The sequence below is a fragment of the Mesoplodon mirus genome (genome assembly GCF_964341445.2).
Source record: "Mesoplodon mirus genome assembly, chromosome: 11".
Classification (NCBI taxonomy): Eukaryota; Metazoa; Chordata; class Mammalia; order Artiodactyla; family Ziphiidae; genus Mesoplodon; species Mesoplodon mirus.
The window spans coordinates 101,344,625-101,372,221 of NC_138987.1; the positions used below are offsets into that span (position 1 = coordinate 101,344,625).

General features: G+C 45.6%; 1 protein-coding gene across 3 annotated transcripts in view; it reads right to left on the minus strand.

The window, feature by feature from the left end:
• The window catches only part of DCP1B (decapping mRNA 1B), a 46,414-nt gene extending 32,007 nt beyond the window's left edge, over window positions 1-14,407 (minus strand). For 2 of the 3 annotated variants that reach the window (XR_014295362.1, XM_082636569.1), the window contains exons 1-3: window positions 14,256-14,407; window positions 10,449-10,489; window positions 7,086-7,213 (exon numbers count right to left, since the gene is read on the minus strand). Coding sequence is in view for 2 of the 3 variants with exons in the window: in XM_082636569.1 (XP_082492695.1) it covers window positions 7,086-7,213; window positions 10,449-10,489; window positions 14,256-14,405 (319 nt within the window). In the remaining variant the exon portion in view is untranslated. The remainder of the gene's footprint in view (window positions 1-7,085; window positions 7,214-10,448; window positions 10,490-14,255) is intronic. The other variant, XM_082636570.1, reaches the window with a different exon arrangement.
• Window positions 14,408-27,597: the final 13,190 nt, after the last annotated feature.

Sequence of the window (27,597 nt, forward strand, 5' to 3'; positions counted from 1 at the left end):
ATTTTTTTACACCAGTCTTTCTCTCCTTTTATGGGACTCCAGTGACACAAATTCAGACCTTTTGGTACAGCCCCACAGGTTTGTGAGGCCTTTTTTTTTTTTTTTAAATCTTTTTCCTGTATACTCTTCAGGTTGGATAATATCTCTTGATGGGTCTTCAAGTTCACTGACTCTTCTTTCCCCTGCCATCTCTATTCTGCTATCAAAGCCACTCACTGGGTACTCTACTATTCAGTTCCGAATGTTCCCTTTGGTTTTTTTACACCATTTCCCTGCTGAGAATTTCCATCTTTCCATTCATTTCTGAGGACTCCATTCTATCTCACAGAGCACAGTAATAGTAACAGCCTTAAAGCCACTGTCCTATAACTCCAGCATGTGGGTCATCTCTGGGTGGCCATCTGCTGACTGACTTTCCCTGTGAGAGTTGTCAGATTTTCCCAGTTCTTTGTATGAGTAGTCATTCTGTGTTGTATCTTGGACATCTTGATGATGTTGTGAGACTGTGAGTCTTCTGAAAACCCACCGAAGTGTTGATTTTGTTTAAAAGGCGACCGATTTGTTCAGATTTAGACAGGACTCTCCATCCTGCCTCTTGTGGGCAGTAGTTCCCATGTCAGCTCCATTTTCAGAGCTGTGTCTGCCCCGTGCATACACCACTCAGGTGTTGCTCTGGAGCTAGGTGGTTGTCTACACCGTGGGTTAGTTCTCAAAGCCTCGGCTATGCTTCGGCTCTGTTACATGTACGTGATACTCCTGGGTGAGACCAGCACCCATGTCAGTTCCCACAAAGAATTAGGGGATCTCCTCATCCAGCTCTCTCTCCAGCTCACGGGGGTCCTTCTCCCCAGTCTTCAGGCCACAAAGTCAGGGTTTCTCTCAGAGTTTTAGCTTCTCACACTGTCAGGCAGTCTGCGTAGCTTGGGCTACCCACTGGGTGAAGCAAAGAAATATCACCTACACTCTTGAGACCACAGGAGCCCTTGTTTGCAGTTCCTCTGGCAGACACAGGCTTTTCTTGGGATCCTCATGGGCCTGTCACTGCCGCAGTGGCAGCTCAGGTTAGTGTCGCAGCTGGCTTCAAGTAGGGCTGGGAGGGAAAGAGGGAGTCCATTTCTCCAGTCCTCGGTCCACAGAGATGTTGCTCTTGGTTTTTGTTGTTTTTGTCCATAGTTCTGCGACGTGGCTCACTCTTGAGTCAAAGTCAGGAGACAAAGAAGGGAGGAATAAGTCAGGAGACTAGCCACCATTCTGGTTACTCTTCAAGTTCTGACTTCCCTCAACAATATGCCTGTTATTGTTTACTTTCAGAATCCTCAGGCTTTTTGGTTTTTTCTTTTGTACTCTGTCCAGAACTTTTTGTTGTAACCAGCGGGAGAGGTATGTTGTTGTGAACTTACGCTACTCTGGCTGGTGCCGGAAGCTTATGCTCTCGTTCTCAGGGGCTATGAGCCACCCCAGGTAACAGGTCATGGAAGCCTGGGCTGGAATGGATGGGGGACTGGAAGGAGAAAGGGGTTGTGCCAACAGCATGGAGCTGAGACTTGGCAACAGGCTGGGAAGGCCTCAAGCTTCAGTTTACTGTTACCACACGCTAAAATGCATTTCATACAAGACCTAGCATTTCTTCCTTTTAATAATGCCTTTATTATTATTATTTTTGGCTGTGCCACCTGGCGTGTGAGATATTAGTTCCCCAAACGGGATGGAACCTGTGCCCCCTGCAGTGGAAGCGTGGAGTCTTAACCACTGGACCGCCAGGGAAGTCCCAGGAAGACCTAGCATTACAAACGATCTGTGAATACACATGGGCACTGGAAGTCCTCCGCCTCACTGCTAAGGAGGGTTTACTCTTGGGGTCTACACAAGGTTTACTCTTGAATTGACTTTCCTACAGAAATAATGCTATCCAAACTGGTGCTGTATTTCATATGCACATCATTATAGTGTTAGTGTGCTATTATTCTTAGCTGACTTAGAAACTTAACCACCAACTAAAATATTGTTTTTATGAATGTATTCCAAGATCCAATTATATTTTTATCAAAATAAAACATATCTACAATTTTAAATATCAAATACTGTAAGGTTTCATAACAAAGAGCAGATCAACTCTCTAGCCATTATAATCCTGATTACCCCTCCCTAAAAGCAACCTTTTCCATGACAGTTATTTCTGCTCTCCATTTATGTCTCATCCAATTTTTTTTCTGGTATGTAAACCTCTCTTCCTATATATCATGTATACACTACCTCTTGATTCTTAAGAAAAATCCATTGAAGAGGATTTAGTTCTCTGACAATACACACACACTCTCACACACAAACACACACACACACTTTTCCCCATCCTTCCAATGTAAGTATAACATCATTTCCCATTTAGTATTTATCATTTAATTACCATCAGCAGAGCCAAATAGTGTACTATGATTATATTTCCTTTCTTGTACAATATTTTGCTTTCCCAGGAATTAAGAATTGCCTCCTTTTTTTTTCCCCTCTCAGTTTTTAATGTTCTTATATCATTACCAAAATCACTGAAAAAGGAACTGTAAATGTCCGAAGAGATTCAAACTCTCAGGTATAAATTTCTTCTTGGACATGCTTCCTGAAGCCTTCCATCTTCCTACTTTTAGACTGACTCATCTTTAGTTCAGCTGCATAGGGGACTCCTCTTTACCACTCTTCTTAGAACTCCTTTACCTCCAACCTGTGCTTGGATCCCCCTTTTCCTGGATGTCTTGTGTATCTGTCATAACAGCCCAAGTTATGCTGTAGTAACAAATGACCCCCAAATCTCAATGGCTTACAATGACAAAGGTTTACTTCTCATACACATTACAAGTCCATCATGGGCCACCTCTGTGCCTTCATTCCAGGACCAGGCTGACAGAGCAGCCTCTGCCTGAACAACCGCGAGTCATCGTGGCAGAAGGGAAAGAGACGTGGTCGAACATGCATCTGCTCAGAAGTCACACGTACCACTTCTACCCACATCTCACTGGCCAGATCAATCCACACAATCATACTTGAGCCCAAAGGGCAACTACACAATATCCCCCTGGAAGGGTCAGTGGGGGAAGAACCAAATAGCACTGTCAAGTCCGACATCAACAGGGCAGAGAGAGTCTTCTGTGGGGCAGTAAGGTTAACAATTGTGAACAACGAAGCTGTCGTGGCATGTCTTCCTCTCTCTCGTTTATGCCATTTTTTTCATGAAATCCACCCTGCACCCTTGTGGGTTTATATCTTTTTTTACTCCGTTACTGTCATTTCAACAGTTTCAGGAGTGTGTTCGATCTGCTATGTTGAGCCAAAAGTCTACCGATCACTTTAAAAGGGAACTTCTAGGTCATGGTCTATTTGAAACATGAGGACTGTCTGTAATTATAATTTTCATTCAGTGTACCATTTATCATTATTTATAGCAGTTTTTCTCAGATCCTACAAATGTCAAGAATTTAAATTGTATTTCCTTATGAATATAAAACTACCCAATATGGTAAATCCACGTTAAAACCGAGGAGTTTTCTAAAACAGCTTTGATCTAGGTGTCTTGATTTTTGCCTTTTCTGATTTGCTCTAAGCTCCAAGCTTATGTCTGCAATGAAATCAAGCAGCCCAAAAGAATTTCATTCTAATTCTGTAATCACAGACAATAATATATTCAACATGTTGGCCTAGCTCTGAAATCTACCTGTCACTGCTGTCTGTAACTTATCTTAAATATTATGATCTACTCGGGAAAATACAGTTCTAAACTATATCTCCCTGTACCAAAATCTTATTTAGTTCTGAAATGGCAAATACAGCAAACAGCTGCTAGAGGGTAATAATATACAAGAAACAGTCAAATTCAGCTTTTTGTTACATTAGTTTTTATTTGATAGTCTCCTTTCTAGTAACGGAGATACAGTAGATTCTCAACTTAAAAAAAAAAAAAGAAACTCGCTTTTTAACTCTGGAGTGTACACTATAAGACTAAGCATTTCTTAAAAGGTAAACCTTGCTCAGACCCATCACTCATGTGCTGGCACTTCCACTGCTTGGGCCTGGACTTCTGGAGATAGGCTTTCTCAGTTCAGATGCTCTCCACCTCAAAACAGTCACAGGCCTTGGTAAATTATGTAATCCCTTTAACCTCAGTTTCCTCACTTACAAAATAGGAATCATAGGCTTTCTAAGGAAAAGTGATGAGAATTAAATAACCCATACAGAGCCTTGACAGGGTGCCTGGGAGACAGTAAGCACTCAGTAAATGTCTGTTGGGTAAATATTTTCTATCCTAATTCAACAGGCACCTTATTTACCTATAAAGCTTACAGAGGTCAAATTCTATGACAACCAGGTTTAAACACTATAAATCCTTTACTGTAATAAAACCATACATTTTGTGTTTGGCCGAAATTCAGTTACTTATTATACATCTTTTTTTTTTAAATTAAATGAAGAAAGTTTGAGTTTTCACTCCTTTATTTTGCTCTTCTAAATCCATACAACTTTAGAAAGGGGTAGTTATCTCCTCACGTACCACTTTTTTTAACCTGGTGAATTTAAAAAACTCACCACAAACCTGTATCAGCTCTACCTCTTGACAGGTCCCAACCTGGCCTATGACAGATATCGGCCAAAGTGAAATGTCAGGACTAAAACAGGGAGATCCTTGACTCGACAGATCTCGAGAGGTAGAGAGTCTTAAAGACCAGTCCTGAGTGAAGCTGGGTTCATTGTTCAAAGGATGATGAATGAATCTATACATCATTAGAGAATATGCAAACCAGATGCAATTATTCCATAGAGTATCAGAATTATTTAAAAACATTTGAGAGGTATCTGACACGCTGAAAGCACCTGAAGCAAAACCGTCTGGGAACCTCTGATGTCAGAGACTCTGAAGAGGCTTTTATAAATAAACGAAATCCAAATGACTATGGCTGCAAAGTCAAGATGTGCCAAATATTAAGGAGAAAAGAAGCAAAATAAACTCAGGAAGGTAAATAGATCCATTCCCTTCCACTCTTTGTTGTTCAACTGATTTCATTTGTCTTATGGAAGCTCATTAGAAACATTTTAATACACAGCCCAAAGGCTGCCTTCAATTTGCACTCACGTTGAACAGTGGAGAGAGCAGTACAGGCTGGTGTAGAAAAAGCAACGGACCTGAAATCAGAATGTGTGGGTCTGTCAGGGCTGCCACCTCCCTGAGACTCAGTTTTCTCATCTGCAAAACAGCAGGGAGAGTGTCTGCCCCTCAAAGCTGTGATGAGGAAATGTGGGAAGATGAATGAAAACGCCTGGAACAGTGCTGTCTAGTAGAAACGTACGGTGAACCACAAATGTGAGCCACAAATGGAATTTTTAAATAAAAAAATAAAAAGAAGCAGGTGAAATTAATTTTAATAATACTTTTTATTTAACTCAATATATTCAAAATATTACCATTTCAACAGGTAAATCAATATAAGACTACTGAGATTTTTTCACATTCCTTTTTTTTGTACCAAGTCTGTGAAAATCAGTGTGTCTTTTACATTCATAGCTCAGAGTGTAATTCAGACCAGCCACCCTAGCCCGTGGGGTGGTACTGGACATCATAGCCTGGAACCCAGGTGGGGCTGAGCACGTTTACTAGATCCTAGCAGCTAAACCCTGTGGGACTGAGGAAGGTTATTTTTAAAATCGACCACATTAAAGAGAGTTTGTATTTTCATATCTTTGGTACAGTACATAATATATAATATGTAATATTATAATAAGAATTTAAAATATTATCTATACCAACTAGACTCAGTATTTATTCAAAATAAGGGCAATCAAAAATTATTATAAGCCACTAATATTCATTCATTTTATATTTAGTTTTGTGGTTATTTTGTTTATTAGGATTTGAGTTACATATTAATCTGACATAGAATCTAATAATCTCAAAAAGAGAAAATATAACCTGACATAACAAGCACACAAAAAAATTCAAACAACTACAAGCTACAATTGATTAAACTACACCTTCCAGCAAAGCAATAGGAATAGTAAGCAAAATATTTCTCTGTATTACTAAATTTTTCATTTCATAGGACCTGCCATTAGAAAGTCAACTTATATAGTTTTAATAGCTTTCTTATAATTTTTTTCTCGTAAAAATTTAACTGTATTTTCTAAATAGGATGACCACCTATCAGGACAACTTAGTTACATGTGAATATAAGTAAATACAGCATTAAAATGATGCTATATTTACTTCAGAACAATTCAGTGGGGTTGAAACATTACATATTACTTGTATTACATTGTTAAGACAACACTGAGTAGTACACAGAAGGCAAATTCTTGAATCTTGAGCTCAAAGAATGGGGTGGAAAATGCATGGTAACCATTTCTTAACTGCAAGGTCTTTTGGAAAGCCAGCACGGAGCACGTGCACACACGTTTAAGCAGCTATAGTGTGCTCTTGTGCTCTGTGTGGAGATGCTCTGCAGTTCCTAACGCTCTCATCCACTTTTCTGTGGGCCGCCCAATAGGCCAGCACGAGTGGTCAGATGAGATGCAAGAGAGAAATGGGGACAGAGTTCTGGGCAGGCGACCGCTACCTCATGTCAGACCTGACAAGGACCATTCAGTCACCTAAGAGAACTTAAACTTTACCAAGTGGTATGAAATTCTGAAGGACCAAAACTCTTCGGACTTTGGTTTTCATTTACTATGCATTCAAAAGATGGTACTTCTGGAAGACAGGCCCTCTCCCTCAAGCATCTCATCGGATGCTCAGCCGAAGTGACACACAAGCTGAATGGCTAGCCTAGGTCCTGCAGCACCACCGAGGTGCCTTCTGCGGTCTCCTGGCCAAGGACTCGCCTCCCCCAAGCCCCGCTCAGGCCCACAGCACAAAGTGGTCCAGCTGCAGAGGACGAGGTTTAAATGCTCACGTCATCACATTCACACTGTTTCCGTGTAAACTCTCCCGAGGAAGAAGCAGCTATCCCGCACCGAGGTGTGTGTTTCCCAGGCCACCCCTGCTGACCCCTAGAGTCACTGACACTAAACACAACAGTCACACACAGTCTCAAACACGCGTTCAGACTCACATCTGGCATTTCTGTAGAGAAGGAAGGGGTCCTGGAGCTGGAAATCCAGGTCTTTCGTGATGGGCTCTGTCCTATTCTCCATGCTCAGCCTGTTCATGATGGTGAAGCCGTGTTTCGGAGAAGCAGACCTAAGGGTTGCCGGGGGTGGGGGACACAGAGACACGCCGTTCAGAGCACAGCACCTCCGGGACGGGGGCATCCGGACGCGCCTGCGACCTTCCCGCCCCTTCACCGGGGGCTGCACCAACGTGCGGGCCGCAGACGGCACGCCGGCCATGCTGGTGCTTTGGTAAAGCCCAGCCCGACTTACGTAGCTGTGTGCGTATGTACATATACACAGCTTGCTTCCCTACCTACGCTGCAAGTTCCTTTAAGGCAGAGATGGTAACTACTGATAAAAAAATGACCGACAGACACCTTTAAACAATCTTGACCGTTAAGACAGAGCGTACATCACAGTTATGGAAAATGTTAGTGTTGGTCTGAAATTGAAAGCTGTGTAATTTCTGAGAGAAATGACGTAACTCTGGTCAATGAACTTATGAGGAGATATAGTATAGTTAAAAGTTTATACAATTTAAAGCAAAGGGCAGGTATTTAGTATTCTTCAGTGTAAGGCAAATAGCTTCATAGATAAGCTACTACAGAAGTTTTTATCCATTAAACTGTCCATTTAGTAACTTTTTATTTTTAATTTCATTCAATGAACCTTCAGTGCCTAGTCTCTGTCAGGCAGGAAGAACCCAAATCATAGAGAAACTAACAACTACAAGTGCATCTGTCTACCCTTGGGGGACAGGCCAGATACCAACCCAACTGTGCAACTTCTGCTGACAAACTGGAACACACATGCTCACACACTGAAACGGAAACAGGCAGGGCCACTGATTTAATCTGGGGCACAAGGTAACAAGCCCACAGAAATGCTGTGAGCAACAGGAAGAAAAGGGGTTTACAGCTCAGTTTTATTTCACCTTTAACCACTTGATTTACTACCTACGGTTTTCTTATGAGACTTCTAATTTTAAAACGGATGGAAGGCAATCCTTGCCTACTTATTTTACTAAGTGGTAAAGTGTTGCTGGGCATATAATGAATACCAGAAATAATCATGACGATCATTTCAACTTAAATTCTGGGGAAGAATGAAGAGTGACTTCCAAAGATCCCTGTCAGGGGGTCCTCTGGAAATCACCAGTGGGTGTAACTCTATTACAGAAAGACACAGGAGGAAACAAAGACATAATTTTAAAAATGGGATTAGGTGTTTTTATACAGAATCAGAATTTGATTCTTCCAGTGTTTCATTATTACAACAGGCTTTCACTCCTCTAATGGTACGGTTACTACACCATCTCACAATTTTTAAAACAGATTCAGGGGATACCAACTGCTCTAAAGCAACATCTGTTAAGTCAAAACACATCACTGGCAGTTCCATTACCTATACCCAAAACTCCCTTGTGATTTCCATGAGCTGTCTGTCATCCTCCACCGAGGAAAGACCTCAACATTCTAGAATCTGGGATCGGATGGTGGGGCTGGTTGGGGAGAGGGATGGGAGAGAGGGTCCTGCTCTTAAGGAGTTAGATGTGGGGAAGAGTTATTAAGGACTAGGGAAGGATTTGCTTCTCAGTTTAAAGGTTTGTTTAACTGACAGCTCCACGAGGAACTCAAGAGTATATTAAGAAGTACTTGAAAATACCAACCTACGTTTGGCTTTGGTACAAAACAGAAAATACTTGCATAATCTGTTACTCCTCTGCATCAACAAAAGAAGACCCGACTAAAAATGCTCCCTTCCACTCCCACCGTTGCCTCCTGCCCACCCTGCACGCAGAACCTGCCCTGGGCCGCAGGGGCCTCTGTGCACTGCTCTGGTTCCGCCTGTCTCCGTGGTGACTCCTCTCTGCATCCTGCTGACCCTGAAACCCAGCCATTAGCCCCTCAGCTTCTCTGCTGATTACAACGACCAAACTAACGATGCCGATGCCTCCACACTCTGTGCCTCCGTCCCTGCCCCGTCCCGAGTGCCTGGTGCCACCACTGGAACGCCCTGCCATCACCCCAAGATCACTATTTCAAACTAAAACTAAAACTATCCTCAAGCCAGGTTCTCAACCTCCCATCTTTCCATTCTGCCAATGAGTCTGTCATCCTCTCTGTTTTCCATTTCAAAATCTCACCGGTACTTTAAAATGTCACCGCCCCCCGCATGCAGGCTCCCAACAAGCCCTCCCCACTCCACCGCACACCTGCTCCGCCGCCACCGTCTCCTCCGTGTCTGCATCATGCTAAGCACACCGACTTTCCCACATGTTGTCATCACTCCTTTACTCCCCAACTCATAAACCTTCAGTGGCTCCCTACTGCTCAGAAAACAGATTTCAGCACCTTCACTCTGATATTCCAAGCCAGCAAAATCTCTTTACTCTCACTGTCAGCTTCGAACTCACGCCAACCGATGCACACTCTCTGCCCCAGATCACTGCCCTCACTGTGCTGTGACACGGGGCCCCTGCCTCCGCCTCCTCTCGCACTCGGCAGCGCTGCAGAGCCTCCCCGGGCCACGCCCGCCCGCCCACTCACTGCTTATCACGGGCCAACTGGCACGGGGGTAGTCTATCCACACTGTGGTTTACCTTCGAAGGTGAATGTGTGTGTAAAACAGATGAGTGTGTGTGGGGTGGGACGGGTTTGTCCCAGGCCTCTGTATTACATCTCTGTAACCCACCGATGGTGATGGGCCTCAGCTATGAGATCTTATGTGGACGTTTATGTGAATAAACAGCTTAGCTGTGAAGACAATATACATACTACACATCTCTGTGTGCATGTGTGATATTAACAACAGCTGATAAAAATTACCCAAAAACATGAATTTATTAAATCTATCCTGAAACATATTCCACTAGCTGTACAATGGAGGACTAAGAGGCCTCTTCAATTTCGGATCACGCTTCTCCAAAGAGTCAAGAGGTGGCGTGACCAATAATGCTCTCCTCCAAATGCTGGTTAAGTAATCTAGCATTCTGACCAGTGTACTTCTAGCTCCTTGCCAATCCATTATACTCAAGCACTTTGTACCATTCATTTGAATTAAAGAGTAAATAGTTAATACTGCTTTTATAAGAACACAAAGATTTAAGTTCATCTATAGTGAAGTTTACATTATATTCTGAAATTAGTATTCATCACACCACACAGAGGCCGTTATTCAGTATTCCCTTCCTTATGTCAACTAATAACTTCAAACTAAGTTCTTTCACTTCTGAAATAAAACTACACTTGAAGGGCGACACAACAGAGCTAAGACATGAGTGAAAGACCATCAGTTTCTTTATGAAAGTGAAATACTCTTACCTTGTGTAAACAAATAAGGTTCCTTCCACATCAGTCTTTTCCTAAAAAATAAAAACAAAACAAACAGCAAAACATGTATACTCTGTTCACTAACAGGAAACACTCACAGAGGTCAGAGAACATAAGCATCTCAGAGAACAGGAATTCGATCAGTTCCAAGCGGGGTCAAACCTATGTAACAGAGGGGTAACTCTTAGGGAAAGGAAAAAGCAGATGTTTCGCCCATCGTGACTCTGCTGCTTAAGCAGTGGGAAGCATCCTCCTCCTGTCATTTACAAACTAAAGCAGAGTGCTGTCTTCCCCTCTGACCCGGGACATGGCCAGCCGCAGAACCCACTGCTGTCTGTACTTCCCTCTCCTCCCGTTTTCTGGTTTCCTTTTCTCTTGTCGTATCCTGTCACCTAGGAGAGCAGCGGACCTGCCGATAACTCTACTAACTACTACACAGAAGACAGCAATGCTGCTGCGGTTTTCAGACAAACTAATCGCCTATTTGACGTGGAATATTTAGAGTCAAGTCTGATCTTTGAAATACAATTAGACAGAAACATTACCAAGCTAGGACTCAAGAACTCTGCCTGAGAGGGACTGGGAAAGTTGTAAACTTAAAGGCTTAAAGGAAAGGCTCTTTTCCATCTCCCCAGGCCCTGAGGAAAACATTCAGCTTACTAAAAAAAAAAAATTTAAGTGCCCATTTGTCTGATTAACTAGTAATCAGACTATTATAACTCAGAATTTAGAATTGATCTTTGCTATTTACGTGGTTTAATTTCAGCATTCTATTTAACCTCTCAATGTTTTCTTATTTATATATCCATTAGCAAAGTCATTCAAAATTTAAGTACTCTGTAATTTTGGCGAAAAATACTCTTTAAGAAACAAAGGTGCATTAAAATGATGATTCTGAAAAGGCACGCAAAAACTTGCAAGCATGATCCTTTCCATGCTTGAGTAATTTCATCATCCTTACACTGGATTTACTATTAAGTGACCACTTGCTACGAGGACAAAACACTTTTCTGTCTTCCAGTATTTGACCCTGGACTGTTTCATCTCAGAGATCCTAGTCAGGATGTTTCTGCGGATCAGCACACAGAAACCTAACAGCCTTTGACTTGTTTCCTTCCTTCCTTAATGAAGTAGTAATAGAAATTACCTGTTCCTTAAGGAAAATCCAGAATCAGAAATGTAAAAGGCATGCTTCTCCTGAAATTATTCTCTAACTTCAAATTTGCAATTCTTAGTTTATTGTTCTGTGTCTCAGTTCCTCCAATGAAAAGGGATAACAAACCTACACCACACAGATCTTTGGATTAAAAACATATTTTTCATCTAAGGCTCTATGACACCTAGATAAAAAGGTCTTTGGAAATGTAAATTCTGGTCTATTCTGGCTGAAACAGCTCAAATTCACGCATTTTCTCCGTCCCTCCACTGTTATCCAGGGGTAACCAGATTTTTTTTTTGCTTTCTGGGCAAAGCCCAGGTTTGGGGTTTTGGGCAACAGTTAAAGCAAGATTCTGTTAGCTCTTCCTTAGGTCCTGCAAGTAAAGAAGACTTTTTTTTTAAACAAAATTTATTTATTTATTTGGCTGCTCCAGGTCTTGGATGCAGCATGTGGGATCTTTTAGTTGTGGCATGGGAACTCTTAGTTGCGTCATGTGGGATCTAGTTCCCTGGCCAGGAATGAACCCGGGCCCCCTGCATTGGGAGTGCAGAGTCTTAGCACTCAGACCACCAGGGAAGTCCCTAAAAAAGACTTTTATGTTAAAGTATTAGTTCACAGTTCTGGGGGATTTTAGCTTAAATTTTAAAAGTATAATTTAATGATTTAATATTACACTCTTATAAAAACAAGTGCTAAAATATTAAGCAGTTCAAAATTTAAAATAATGAAGTAGAATGTAAAATAGTGCTAGTTTGCAAACTATTGGGACTTGGCAGACTACCTGACGCTTTCAAAACAATGCAATCTACATCTGATTATTCTGTTAAAATAATGAAAAAGTAAATCTCCATTTACCCTCTAAATCTGCCTTTCTCAATCATATATGTAGCATCTGAGTCACCTAAGAAGCTTTCAACAAATATCAAATGCTTGGGTCTCATATCCTGAGATTTTTGATTTGGTGGGATGCACTTTTTAAAACTCCAAATGATCTTGACTCACAGAACTTAGAAAATCACTAGCTAGAAACAAGGGAAACACTACCACTATCAGGCAGCTTCTCAAGCTCAGCACTTTTGACATCTGGGGTCAGATTAACCTTTGTCGTGGGGGCCTCTCCCATGCACCGCAGAATGTTTAGCAGAATCCCTGGCATCTACCCTCTGGATGCCGGTAACGTGGTCCCTCTCCAAGCGACAACTAAAAATTTTCTCAAGACCCTGCCAGTGTTGCCTGGAAGCAACATTGACTCCAGTTAAGAACTACTGCTCTAAGGGCTGAGAGGTGAAAATACCACCAGGGTTAGGACACACTGGTGTTTTGGGGGAGTGGGATTTCCTGGCAATGGGAAGTAGGTCTAGTTCCAAAATTCCTACTCCAGTCCTGACATAATCGTTCTTAAGCTTCCTTAGAGCAGCTCATTTTCTGTCCCCGCTTCATTCCTTATTCCTCCCGCTGAATGCCTTAAGTTAGCCTTCATCCATATTCAGTGTAATAAGAATTCCCCTTCTTTACGTCCCACCTGCATATACTTTCTCTTCTGTTCTTAAGCATGTCCTGTACACTTTTATTAGGCTTATGTTCAAAAGCTCCCGTTGTGGTGGCATATGGAGACGCGGCATCAATTTGTTTGCCCCCAGCAACTGCCTTGCAGCTAAACTAGGTCTCTGTCTTTTTTTTTCTCGGCTACAACAGCCTTGAAAATGAGTACTTTGAAAGAATGACCTTCTAAGGGATGAACTATGCGCTGTCTGAAAGCAACAAGTCCAGGAAGCAGAAAAACATAACTCCTGTAAATAATGCATTGTGCCACTTGTGACTTCTGATGAGGCTGTAGAAGGGCAGCCTCATAGTAACACGTGTCTCAGAGACCCTGTCCAACGCCCGTAGGAAACAACCGCTACTCAAGGGGAACCTCTCCTGTACCCGTTAACTTCTCAGAATTCCCCAGACTCTCGGTCGGGTGTCAAGTCAGTCCAGAGAACGACACACCCCCGATCCTCATTTCTACTACCGAATTTCCTCAGCAGAATTAGGACATCATGCCTTTGGCGCTTTTCTACAGAGCAGTATACAGCCGCACGTAGAATATCTGCATTTTAGAAGTTGCCGTTGAAACTTGTCCACCTCGTCGCTCAAGGTCCTTGATACGAAGACCCAGGCGACACATGCCCCCGAAAACTAGGGAGACATAGCTAGGAAGCGGCGCGCTTCCTCCCCCGGGACATCGCGGGGCAGGTGTCCCCACGTCCCTCCATTCCTGCCTCTTTTCGGTGAATTCCCTCGGTTACGAACTTAGGGCAAAGCCGTTCTCTTCTCTCCTGTGTTAGGACCTACTGCTTAGTGTCTTCGCTTCTGTGAGTGGTTTTCGGGTAAACTTTAATGACCGGCTGCGGAAGGAGGTGGGGAGGCCACGTGAACTACTGGGGCTGTGTCCCGTCGGGGGGCTCTCCTAGCTGACCGCCGGGACGTGCCGGAGCAGGGTGTCTGACCCGCTCCGCAGGGCTGAGTCCTGCCCGCGCTCCGTGACTCAGTTCAACGCGGCGGGAAGTGCCCGCGAACGCCGGACCCGAGTGACCGCGGGGGGGACCTCCCCGCCCGCTCGCAGCCCCTCCCCGGCCCCGCCTGCCCGCACGCACCCACTCGTTGGCCCGGTGGCCGAAGGTGTACAGGGCCACCTGGCTGGCTACGTCCACGATCCGGCTGATGTAGGGGTCGTGGCGCCGCAGGGCCGCCAGGCTAATGTCGCGCCCCTTCCCAGCTGGGAAGCCCGCCGCCGCCGCCGCCATCTTCCCGCCAGCCCGCGGGGCGCCGCAGCCCTCTCGGCAGAGCGCAGAGCGCGCAGGCGTCACTGGTCGATGGCCGCGCCGCGCCCGCCCGCGATCGTTGCCACGGCAACCTCAAGGCGGCCCCCGCGCGGTCCTGCGAGCGTCCCGGGTACCGGACCATCGCTGGATGCTCCTCGGCGCTCCGCGGTCAGACCTGTAGTGATAAACACGCCTCGAGCGTGCGTAACTGAACAGGGAGGGAACTGCGATTTCTCGTGCGCGGACGCCGGGTGGTTCTTCAAGTGCAGTCCTCGACGCCCTGGTGGCTCCGAGACCCTTTCAGGGGGTCTAAGGGTCAGAACCGTTTTCGTGACAATCCTAAAACTCACCCGACTCGTGCCCTGTGCTGACTTTTGCACGAATGCTGCAAAAACAACGGTGGGAGAAAGTGCAGGAGCCACGCTGTACAGGCCAGTGTCACTTGACAGTGTACGTGATAAGGCAGAAAAATTATTAATTTTATTACATTTCAACCTTTTGGTACACTTTTTAAAATTCTGTGTGAAAAAAAGAGGAAGAAATCACAGAGCACGTGCCCTGAACACGGAGCTGCCATATTTGCCTCCAGGAAAACACTTGAGTGCTTAAGTCGCAAGCTGAGCTAGTGTTTTTATTTTTATTTTCACGGAACACTATTTTTACTTGAAAGAAAGATGGACAAACTATGGGTATTCAGACAGGCATTTGACAGGCATTTTTTAGAAAATAAATAACGTGCACCTGTCACTTCCAGGAAAACAAGGGGTAATTATTGTCACCAATGATAATTTTTGAGCTTTCAAGTGAGAATGAGAAGTTTACAAAATGTGTATCCACTGTCATGAGCTTGGCAGCTTCTCAATACTTAAAGTCTTTTCTGATGAGATTGCTGGGTATTTGGAAAGCCTGTGATGAGGGAGTTCCTCTTTAAAACTTGGGAGAAAGGTGAACGTTGATGACTCTGGTACATGCATGACTGGATGTACATTTTTGTTAAAATATTTCAATAAAGCTTTAAAGTTTCTTTTATATCTTTGAGCCTTGGAATCTATAGGCAAAGTCTACCTTTTGATAATTTCAGGGAGCATAGACACACCCTAGTAGTCTCTCTAGTACTTGGTCCAATGCCTTGTGCTGAATAGAAATTTGTAAATGCCGATTCTATTGAACTCAACCATGAGTTAGTCGAATTTACTCATTAAATATCAGCTTTTAAAAAGAGCTCATGATTTACAGAATACTGAGATCCAAGTTGGCATGAAAGAACATACAATAACAAGTCCTGATCTTTCAGAGTTTACATTCTAAAAAAGATACAAAAAAATGGAAAGGTTTGTTTAATTTTCCATGTTATAAAGAAAACAAGAAAGAAAAGGGAAGAGACCTTGAAGATTACAGATTACACTCAGAAAAAGATGATGTATAATGCTACAATGGCTTCAGCATTGCAATGTTTTTTATCTCCTGGCCCCAGAGCTTTGTTCTCTTAAAATTCTTTTTTCCCCCCAAATTCTTAAAGATCTAACCTTCTAGGATGAAGACAGACTTCTGCCTAATTTCTACTTGAATAATCTGTGTTTGTAAAATCAGGTCAGCACCACTTATCCAAATATACTAAGTTACAGGCTCTTTATTAGTAAAAGGCCATTTTAAAAAAATTGGGGTAGAGTTGTTTTACAATGTTATGTTAGTTTCTACCATACAGCGAAGTGGAGTTCCCTGTGCCATACAGCAGGTTCTCATTAATTATCTATTTTATACATATTAGTGTGTATATGTCAATCCCAATCTCCCAATTCATCCCACCTACCCCCTTTTCCCCCTTCGTGTCCATACGTTTGTTCTCTACATCTGTGTCTCTATTTCTGCCTTGCAAACTGGTTCATCCTTACCATTTTTCTAGATTCCACGTGTATGCGTTAATATACGATATTTGTTTTTCTCTTTCTGACTTACTTCACTCTGTATGACAGTCTCTAGGTCCATCCACGTCTCTACAAATGACCCAATTTCATTCCTTTTTATGGCTGAGTAATATTCCATTGTATATATGTACCGCATCTTCTAAAAGGCCATTTAAAATGAGCAAATTCTTTTAAAATCCACATAACTTCTATTTTCACTGGCTTCCACAGCGTGGTCATACTTACCCTGTGTTTCCAGAAGCCTCATCATGATACCTTGAACAAATATTGGGGTCTTCGGGTTTCATGATTATTTTATAATTGCCATAATAAGATAAAACATGTGCTAACAGTTGGTGTTACAAAGTTGTATACCACAATTTAAAACAAGTTATAGTATGATTTAAAAAATAGTGTCTGGGTCCAGGATGTTTATGCCATTGCAATGACTAAGATAAAATTCACCACTTACGGTAATTGTAAGAACACAGTATGTTTAAATTGTTTGGAAATAGATATAGAACTGGAAAATGTTTGGTTCTGTAGCCATGTATGGATGTTTGTATACAGATATAAACTGACTTTTTATGGCATGATTGTCTAGAAATGTAACTACACAGTCTGCTTTATTAGTACTCTTTTCTGTACTGTGTAAAGGACCTCTAGGTTTTGCATGTGTCCAGTAGTAGGATGTACTGGATTGGAGGGGAAAGAGGAGCTTCCAGGACGCACCTAAGAGTTTGTGACTCTAAAATGGCGAGAACAGCCTCTGATGCCCTGCTGCTGCTGCCTGTACGAACCGCCCTTCATGCTGGGCATTTTATACCAAATGGTGACAGAAGTGGGCAGTTAATGCCCTCTTTCTCCCAGTGGAGGAAAACGGTTTGAAGCTGTGTGTTATCAGTTGTCTTCAATGCATGGTTTGTCTCTTTTTTTTTATTTTTATTTTTTTTTATTTTTATTTTTGCGGTACACGGTCCTCTCACTGTTGTGGCCTCTCCCGTTGCGGAGCACAGGCTCCGGACGCGCAGGCTCAGCGGCCATGGCTCACGGGCCCAGCCGCTCCGCGGCATGTGGTATCTTCCCAGACCGGGGCACGAACCCGCGTCCCCTGCATTGGCAGGCGGACTCTCAACCACTGCGCCACCAGGGAAGCCGGTTTGTCTCTTTTTGAAGCAGCAGGGCACAGCAGAAAGGGCACCCCCTTGGAAAGGGAAACTAGTTAAACTTATTTTTACCTCACTTGGAACTTGGGGATCATAATATCACAACTTCACAGGGCAAATGAGATCAAATGAGGAGAAAATGTACCCAGAAAAGATTTGCAGTGTGTAAAGTGTTCTGCAAATGAAAAGGCTAATACTGTTATAATTACCATCATCATCATCATTATTATTATTTCTAATAGAAGCCCGGAAGGGATTCTTCTTGTCTAATTACCCAGCCAGAGCTCAAACCATCGCAACAAAGTTCTGCATAAGTGACAAGGAGCACATTAAATCCCAAGGCGGTTCATTCCCAATATTTTTATGTGGTGAAGGATGTGAGCATATTTATTTAAGACATATTTATCAAGAACTCCACAATTAGAGGAAGAAATGATGGAGGAAATATAGGTCGATGTTCCACGAGATTGCAAAGGGGTTAAGATGTGAAACAATCATCAGAGGACTTGGAACAGAATGAGAAGGGGCCGATGTGGGGAGGGAAGAGGCCTGATGGGTGGGGGTAGGAGGTAGCCTGGAGAAAGGCTTAGAACGTCTTCAGTCTGGGCCCAGCAGCTGCCTGGACTGAACCTCTGCTCACCTGACCCAGAAAGGGCCCAGAGCTCTTCAGAGCTCTTCAGAGCGGGGACCATTCTTGCGTGTTCTCTTCTGATCCCTGTTTGCCCCTCTCTGACAGTCCCATAAAATCTAGTCCTTCCAGGCTCATTGTCAGGGGTCAGGTGAAGGCTTCATGGGCCTGCAGGGCGTCTACAGTAACATCTTTTCAGTTGCTGCCCGGAGCGCGCTACGAAGAGGAAGGGCCTTTGATTCCCCACGAAGAGATATAGGCTTAAAAGGCAAAGACCTGACTGTGGTAACTGATGCACGTGGGCCCAGCCCAGGTCACTCAAGACAGCAGGACGTGGAAGGGAGGGTCGGAGGCAGAAGACCACTCTCCCCGCTTCACGACTGTGCCACGGAGGGGGACCGTGGGAGCCGTGCAGAGGCCAGCTGCCAGCTCTCTGGAAACACAGGCAGCTCTGTGTCCCGTAAGTGAGGTAGCTGCTATTTAACGGGGCCGACTTCTCATGAAGGAGCCTTGTCCTGGGGCAGAGCGGCTTGTGCGGTTGTCAGTGGGTCGTGTGCTGGACTCTGAGTGGCTATCAGGTGAAGTGGGTGTGTGTGGTCCTGGCGGGTTCATCGCAGTGGCGCTAAGTCATCTAGGGATGGCCTGAAGGCCATCTGATTCTAGCAGAGTCCACAGTTCTGGGCAAGTCACCTCACTTCTGTGGAATATAGGGACTGAGTGGGAAGGATGCTTCCCAGCTCTAGGTTCTGCGCTGCTTTATCGGACCACCTCTGTCCATGTCGGATGCAGCCATCTTAACAAACACGGAGCTAAGCCTGGAAACAATAATGAATAATCTATTTAATACGTCTTGAAATTAGGTCAAGGGAGCAGCCTGTTAAGGACTTTGAAATGTTATATCAAAGCTGAGGGCTGAATGCTTTAGCCAAGAAAGAGAAAGGGTTTTCTTCTTTCCTTGGTCGTTTCTTGTTCTCAGAGGAAAGCAGTCGTGTTGGGAGAATGGAATGTTTATCCTCGCCCTCCTTCACGTGGCCTCCTGCCAGAGTGATTGGCCCTCGCTGCAGATTTTTTTTTTTTTTTTTTTTTTTGGCTGCATCGGGTCTTCGTTGCTGCGCATGGGCTTTCTCTAGTTGCGGCGAGCAGGGGCTACTCTTCGTTGCGATGCGCGGGCTTCTCATTGCGGTGGCTTCTCTTATTGCGGAGCACGGGCTCTAGGCGCATGGGCTTCAGTAGTTGCAGCACACGGGCTCAGTAGTTGTGGCTTGCAGGCTTAGTTGCTCCGCGGCAGGTGGAGTCTTCCCGGACCAGGGCTTGAACCCGTGTCCCCTGCACTGGCAGGTGGATCCCTAACCACTGCGCCACCAGGGAAGCCCCTCGCTGCAGATTTTTAATCTAGGTGAAATGCAGATTTCAACCTATCTGTGATGACTTCCATGGAGGTCTATAAGAAGCGGTCCGGAAAAAGTGTCAGGGACCCCCGGCTGGAATGTGTTTAAAGAATTTTCTAATTACTTGTTACTGTTACAACCGACCATGTCAGCTCTTCACTTTGTGATTGACTTTTCTCTTTCTAAACTGATGTATGAAGCCCCAGAGGAAAATGAACTGCACGATATCATGCTGAACTACACTTAAGTCCAAGGTGAGAGGCTTTGGAAAGACACTTGGCTTGGTCAGGAGCTGGGACCCTGGGAGGGGCTGGAGGCCGGAGTGGGGGACAGAACCTGCCGCTGTGGTGTCTCTTCCTGCAGGTCTGGCATAAGTAGTCTCGGCTGAGCCCACAGACTGCAGCCCACAGGCCAAGTCTGGCCCTCTGCCTGGTTTGTAAATAAAGTTTTATTGGTGCACAGCCATGCCCACCACACTGTCTGTGGCACTTTCACCTGGCGACAGTGGAGGTGATGAAACCAGATGGCCTGGGCTTCAATACCTGAAACGGTTGCTCTCTGCCCCTTGACAAGGTTTGCTGGTCCCTGATCTACGTTATTTAACGAATCAGTGAGTAACTTGCGTCAGGGACCCTCTACACGCCAGTAGGCACCTGTTTGTGTCCGTCACAAGCACACGATGGATTGGAAAGGGGACAAAGATGAAACCTCGTTACTGTGCTCAAGGAGTTGTATTCTGGTCGAGGAGACGAAGATTGGCATATGTGAAAAGATGGAGACAATACAAGGTGACATATAATCAAGGGTTAAGTTGTGGCGTATAGACAAGCACTAGGGTTTGCAGAAAGGGAGGGAGGGTCGGCGAGAGCCCCAGTAGCTGGAGACAGCGACGTTGAATGGAATGAAGTCCCAGGACACATGAGAGCTGGGATGCCCCTTGGGATCCACTGTGATCGGATTTGACCTCTGTTCCTACTCATGTCATTTAAGTCACTGATATTTTTGGCCTGTTTAGGGGATGCCTTAATGACCAGAAATATTTCTGAGTAACTTTAGCTGACTGATTTTCCTAGGATTTGGGATTCCTTCCATCTCCCTAAACTGCAGAGAATTTAATCTAGTCACGGTGGCATGGTGTCGTTCTTTTTTGGAGACAATATAGTGTAATGAGCTTGGGGTCAGAGGTCTGGATCTGAATCCCCTCTGCACTGTGGAGCCTTGGGGGCTCTGGAACACTCTGGGTCTCAGTTTCTTCATCTGAAAAGTGGGGACAAGGATAACATCTGCCTGTCTGCGTGGTCGTGAGAACTGGATAATAAAGTCATATGAAGGGCTTAGACTGTACAAGGCAGGGCTATGTGGATGGTCAGCCACTGACCAGTGCCCGGCATAACAGCAGGGTATGTGACCTGTTCCAGGGAGCCATCCTCACTTCCAGAACAAAAATTAGTTTTTATTGTTTATAAAGACAATTTGTGTAGAGCACAAAATACTCTAACGCCAAGTGCAGCATGACTGCTGCCTGCTGTTTACTAATGGCCCGGAGTCTTAATTTTCACCTAACGGCCACTGCCAGGCCACCAGTTATTTCTGTGGTGTCTTGGGGATCTTGGAACGGGGCCTCGGGTCTACACATGCAGGAATCGCGGGTGTTCCCGGGGACTGTACCCACTCCCTCTGGAGGTCAGGCAGGTTGGCGGTGGGACGGCCTTGTTGATGGGGAGAGGCTTTCCTATGCTCTCACCCATTTCAGCGGTTGTGGGTGAATCGAAACCAGACCAGTTTTCCCGGTTTGCAATAAGGAGATAGTAACACATTTTTGTGACTGTTGTGAGTATTCCTGAATGAGCTCTTTGGAACACTGTGTTTTGATGTCATCATAGAACACGAGGCTTTAAACCGGGTCTGAGTGTCCAGGGCGGGCTCTGCTTCCCCTGTGGACAAAGCCTGACGACAGCCTTGCTTGTTTCCCTGGAGGTCATTCGAAGATGAAAGCTCAGGGTGTTTTCTACATTTCCTGTTGGTGACAAATGGCTTCTCCAGTGCTCGACCTTCTCCGCTGACGTGCAGACTTGGGGAGCCCGCTCATGGCGTGACGACGCGGGGGCTGCCTCTGAGGCCTGTAGCATTAATATATTAAAAAAATTCTTTTTAATTGAAATATAGTTGATTTACCACGTTGTGTTAGTTTCAGGTGTACAGCAAAGTGATTCAGTTATACGTATGTATCTATTCTTTTTCAGATTCTCTTCCATTATACGTTATTACAAGGTATTGAATATAGTTCCCTGTGCTATATAGTAGGTTCTTGCTGTTTATCTATTCTAAGTACATTTTTTAAGAACTGCAAACACTGAAGTCACTTTTTGGTTTTGTTTGCTCTTATTAAGAATGACATTGGCTTGATAAGAAAACTAGAAACTGTCAGGAAAGCAAACACCTTTATTTAACCCAAATAAGCCATGTTTAGCCTAAACTGGGAGAGCTCTGATAATAAGTAGAGCAGTTCATGTCTGTGCCCCGAGGGCACCCGAGAAGTGGGTAGTAAGTGTCTCTACACTTTCTGTCTGAAAACCTTTACAGGTAGTTGCTTATTCACTTGATGAACGTTTGTTACGCTCTGTAACAGGATAGGCACTGAATGCTGTGGACACCAAGATGGGCACGCCAGGCCCTCTGGAGTCCACAGTCTGACCGGGAAACGGCCGCACAAACAGGTCAGGACGAGAAAGCGGGGCCAGCGCTGCGTGGAGGTTCGGAGAGCTGTGGGAACACACGGCAGAGGCACCAGAAAGGCTTCCGTGTCTGTAAATGAACTGCCAAGTGTGACAGAAGGAAGGTCTTGCATGTCCTGTGATTGTGCCCAGATGGGGGACCAGCCCTGACGGGTAGAGGCTGGGCCCCTTTGCTCTTAGACCTGGAGGCTTTTCTTGGGTGGTTTGAGTCTCTGGCGTTAGAGGGGATCTTGAGCCTGGTCTGAGCGGCGCTGTCGGCGGCATCCTGTAGCCACCTTGATCCCCTCTGGCCGTGGAGCTCAGCAGACTGAGTGAGACCCTCCCAGGGGCTGTGGCCCAGGTCTCCCACATGAGCTTGAGCCACCAGTGGTCTGACTGCTCAGCCCGCTCCCGTCTGCTCCTTGGGGTTTCCTTTCCCAAGAGGACAGGCTGGATCCTCTCTGTCCTGTCACTCTGAGGCACGGCAGGAACGACCACGTCAGTCCCTGGGGGAGGCTGGGTCATCAGTCTGTGGACCCTCCTGTACTCCGCCCCTCCCCAGAGCTGGGAGACTGTCCTCAGGCAGGGCTAACTCACCGGGCTACATTGATTCCTCCTTATTCTTTCTTTCTTTTATTAAAATAATTAATTAATTAATTTTGAGGGGGGCTGCGTTGGGTCTTCGTTGCTGTGCGTGGGCTACTCTTTGTTGCTGTGTGTGGGCTTCTCATTGCGGTGGCTTCTCTTATCGCGGAGCACGGGCTCTAGGCACGCGGGCTTCAGTAGTTGTGGCTCACGGGCCCTAGAGTGCAGGTTCAGTCGTTGTGGCGCACGGGCTTAGTTGTTCCATGGCATGTGGGATCTTCCTGGACCAGGGCTCGAACCCGTGTCCCCTGCATTGGCAGGCGGATTCTTAAGCACTGCGCCACCAGGGAAGTCCCCTCCTTATTCTTTCTAAGGAGATTTTACGTCCTTCCCTGCGTCTCACAAAGAAAGCCATGGTGGTCGCCCATCCCAGCCCCAATTTCCCTTTAGTGGGGGCTGAAAAGTCCAGGAGTAGCTGGCTGGGTGTCCACGTATGGAGATTCCAGAAGCCCCCTTTTTGCCTGGGCTTGATGTTGGGGGTGGAGGAGAGGTAGGGGTAATTCCTAGGTATTACAGTTAGAATCGTCACCCAGAAAAGTGGTTTCAGCCACCTCTGTATGAAGAAGCAGAGCTGGAGGGCTGAGGTCACCCCGGTCAGAGGAGAGAGAGCCTAGGCAGATCCTCCAGCCCGGCCACCTCAGGATTGCAGGAGGGCATTTAAACAGGACTAGCCACGGCCAGGGCCCAGCCAGACTCCTGCGTGCAGCCGTGAGGTCGGGCCTGGGAGCCTCCTCAAACTGGTTCTCACTGCAGCCTCTGTGCCAAGGCCGAGCCCCCCTGGGTTCGAATCTGGCTCAGCTGGGGTGGGAACTTGGGCAATTTACGTATCCCATGTAGACCTCAGCTTCCTTCCCCGTGAAATGAGGTTATTAATGATACTGACTTTGTAGGATTGTTGTTGAGAATCAGACAAAAAATACAAGCATCTGACCAACGTACCAAGTACTTAATAAAAATAAATGACTGAGATGTTATTTGTTAATAGCAGAACAGGATAAGACATCAGGCCCCCTGATTTCCTGGCAGTGCCCCTTCCAGCATGGTCACTTATCAAGGCCGATGGTGATGAATTCGGTGTAAAATGGGTGCTTTGTCCTTTAAAATGACATCAGTGGCCTTGTTCCTTATTCCTTATTTTCAAGGCCTCTTAAGCTTCACTCTATTTCAGTGTTTCCTGCTTGATATAATTCATTTGCTTATCTGCTCATTCATTTGTTCTTTGAGTTGACAGACATCTGTTGGGTGTCTATTAAGTGCCAAGTACTACCTAAATATCATCAATATAACAAAAAAATTAAATATAGACCCTGCCTTCCAGGACCTTAAAGTTTAATGGAGGAGAACCAGTAAAACAAATGATTGTACCATGTACTTATTATGACAGTAGGTTTGTTACAAAAAAAAAAAAGTTCTAAGAACAGTTTCTAGTTCTCCAGGCAATCGGGGAGACCAAAAAATTATTTCAGTTTTGGTGTTAACTAAGGTGTCCTACGCTGGCTTTACCCTATGACATTCTGATTTAATTGAGATGGGACGTGACCTGAGCGTGGGGGTTCTTCAAGCTCCCGGGTGATTTTAATGTGCGTCAAAGTGTGGGAACCACTGATGTATTATAGAAGCTTCCTGCTCATTAAGGATAGAACTTGGGAAAGACAGGCTGGAGCCGGCATCTGGCTTCGCCTTTGGGATTTGACAACGGGGTGCACTTGAAGGTTTTTAAAGGAGAAGAGACACGGAAGTTTCAGAAAGACTCTTCCGGCTGCAGTGTGGGAATGGGTAGGGCTGGAGACAGAGTAATCTGTCAGGAGAAGGGAGGATCCCGAGGCCTGAACAGGATGGGTGGTGGGACCCTGATGCTTAGTACCAGCGTTAACCCAGGCACATGGTGGTGGGTGGCACGGAGAAAAGGAGTCTCAGCAACTGAGATGTTTGCTTCTGCTGGTTGTCGGCCTTGAGATTTAATTACTGCCTCTCCGTAAAGATCTCAGGAATTCTGCTGATACTCACGAGGTCGGTCTTTAAATGAGGGTGGCTTGTTCAAGAGCTCTCCAGCATGTATGGGTTTCAGAATGATACAGAGATGAATGACCACCCTTACAAAAATAAGAGGGCACAGTCAGATTTCGTAATTACTTGGTTAATTTTGGCAAAGCGGATCATTACGCTCCCAAATAGACTTTCAGAGAGAGGGCAGAGAGAGGGGTGGCGTGGCTGCTTACATGGATCCAATTACCTGGATAATGGCCAAATATCCGCTTAACACTGTGATGTGGAGATGGCTGTTTCTGGGTTTTTTTCCCCTTACCTAATGCTTCTAGTCATCAAACATAATTTTACTGTTGTTAGGTCTGTGGAGCTGACGTGAGTCTGGTGGCGAGACGGTAGGATTCATTTGCCTTGAGCTCCATCAGATTCAGTTGTCGGTCGAGTCCTGATGCCGACCCATTCCGGGGGAGAAAGAGGCTCTTCGGACGAGCCCGGCTGGAGCTCCCGTCTCGGCCGCAAGGCTCAGCACAACTTAGACAAACCATCGGTCATCTTCCAAACGGACACAACACAGCATTCACGTCCCACCAAGAGTGAGGTCCCGAGTACTTTTCACAGCGCTTTAATGTGTAAAGACCATTCTGGGCTCGGGGGTCTGCAAAACCAAGCCACCAGCCAGTCTGCAGACGCCTGGCCTAAACAATCAACAAAACAACACATCAAGGGCAGATGGGTAGCATTTGCTGATTTCCCTGCTGTAAATACTCTCGCTGTGACTTGATTTCAAATAGCGACACGAGCCTGGCCGTACGTGGGATTGTGGGGAGACCAGGGGTCCAGCGTGAGGAGGTATTTCCACTACACAGATCAATGGACTAAACAGAGAACAGAGATGATGGTAAAACGCAGTAAAATGGTTGAGAAGTGATGAGCTTTTGAGTATTTCTTCCCTGAGGTTTTTTTTTTTTGCAGTATGCGGGCCTCTCACTGCTGCGGCCTCTCCCGTTGCGGAGCACAGGCTCCGGACGCGCAGGCTCAGCGGCCATGGCTCACAGGCCCAGCCGCTCTGTGGCATGTGGGATCCTCCCGGACCGGGGCACGAACCCGTGTCCCCTGCATCGGCAGGCAGACTCTCAACCACTGCACCACCAGGGAAGCCCTCTTCCCTGAGTTTTTAATGTAATCTATTTCATTGTAAGCTCACAGAATTCAATCTTTATACTCTTGTTTTTTAATTAATTAATTTGGCTGCGTCAGCTCTTAGTTGTGGCATGCAGGATCTTCCTTGCCGCGTGTGGGCTCCAGAGCACACAGGCTTAGTTGCCCCGTGGCGTGTGGGATCTTAGTTCCCTGACCAGGGATCGAACCTGTGCCCCCTGCATTGGCAGGCAGATTCTTAACCACTGAGCCACCAGGGAAGCCCCCAGAATTTGATTTTAATGCTGGCTCTATTTGACAATCGGTTCACACAATTTCTGAAAATTTAACCATCTCCTCTCAGAGCTGGTTCAAGTCGGCCCCCGCACACCTTTTCTAGGAAAAGGGAAGTCAGGGTGTGGAGAGGCATTTGGGGATTAAAGCAAAGGGGCCACACACCATGACATTCGAGGCCATGGACAAACAGCCACGCTGGCAGTTGGGATGGAGCCAGGCCTGGCGTTGCATAGACAATGGTGCTGTTGCAGAGGGGACGCGGGCCGTCCGTCCTAACAAGCCTGACTCGACTAATTTGGGAAGAAAATTCAGTTCAGTTTGACCCAAACCTGGCAGGGACAGGGGACTTGACTTAAGATGTGGCAAATCTGATTTTAAACACACTGTGCTCGAATGTCCATGTGAGTAGAACTACCAGGTGAGACAAAGGCAGAGCCCTTCCCTAACCATCGCGCTGGGGTTTCTGTCCTAACGCAGCTCCCTTACCAACACGCAAGCAGTGGCCCCAAGTCCCTCATTTTAAGAAACGCTTGACCCTCCCTTGAACGTTGCCTAAGGAGGGAGTAAAATCTATCCCCCTGCACGGAGAGATGTGCTTCCTGATTACTGAAGAGACAAGAGTAGAGGCTAGACTGTGGGTCTCTGGGTCATTATTTTGGCTTCAAACTGTGTGAGTCTAAATGGAGTGGGTGGAGGGTTGGCTAGGAAGGAAGGAGGAGGGGGAGATGCTGAGGCTGAGATGCTTGAGGATGGTGGTGGAGGCGGGTGACCTCTGGGTGACGCGTTCTTTGTGCGAGGGGACCGTTAACCAGAGCGCTGATTGATTTGCTCACAGATTTTTTCCTTTTAGTGTGAGTGGTTGAATGGAGAGAAGGGAAGGAGGAAGGGCTGATGTGGTGGGAGGCCATGGAGGGAATAAAGTTAGACATTGTGGCTGCGGAATAGAAACACTGAAACCCCATGAATCCACAGCACCTCGAGAATGGAAGGGAACTTGAACGCCATCTACCTAACACATAAATTTGCTCTGCATCTTGACAAGGTGCTTGTTCAGCCTCCTTGGATGCCCTTGGAGACGGAGGACTCATTACACCATCTCAGCAGATGGTGTATTAGAAAGTTTTTTCTTGTATAAAATCCAAATTTGCCTACTGGGATCTGACTTCTCCGTCTCACACCCAAGTCTTTCACAGAGTAGTTCCAAGGCTAAGTACAGAGATAGCCACACATTGACTGTTTTTTCCCAGTAGTGAAATTATTCCTGGACGCTGAGCTCACAAACGCCCCCTGATCACTGATTATCACCCAG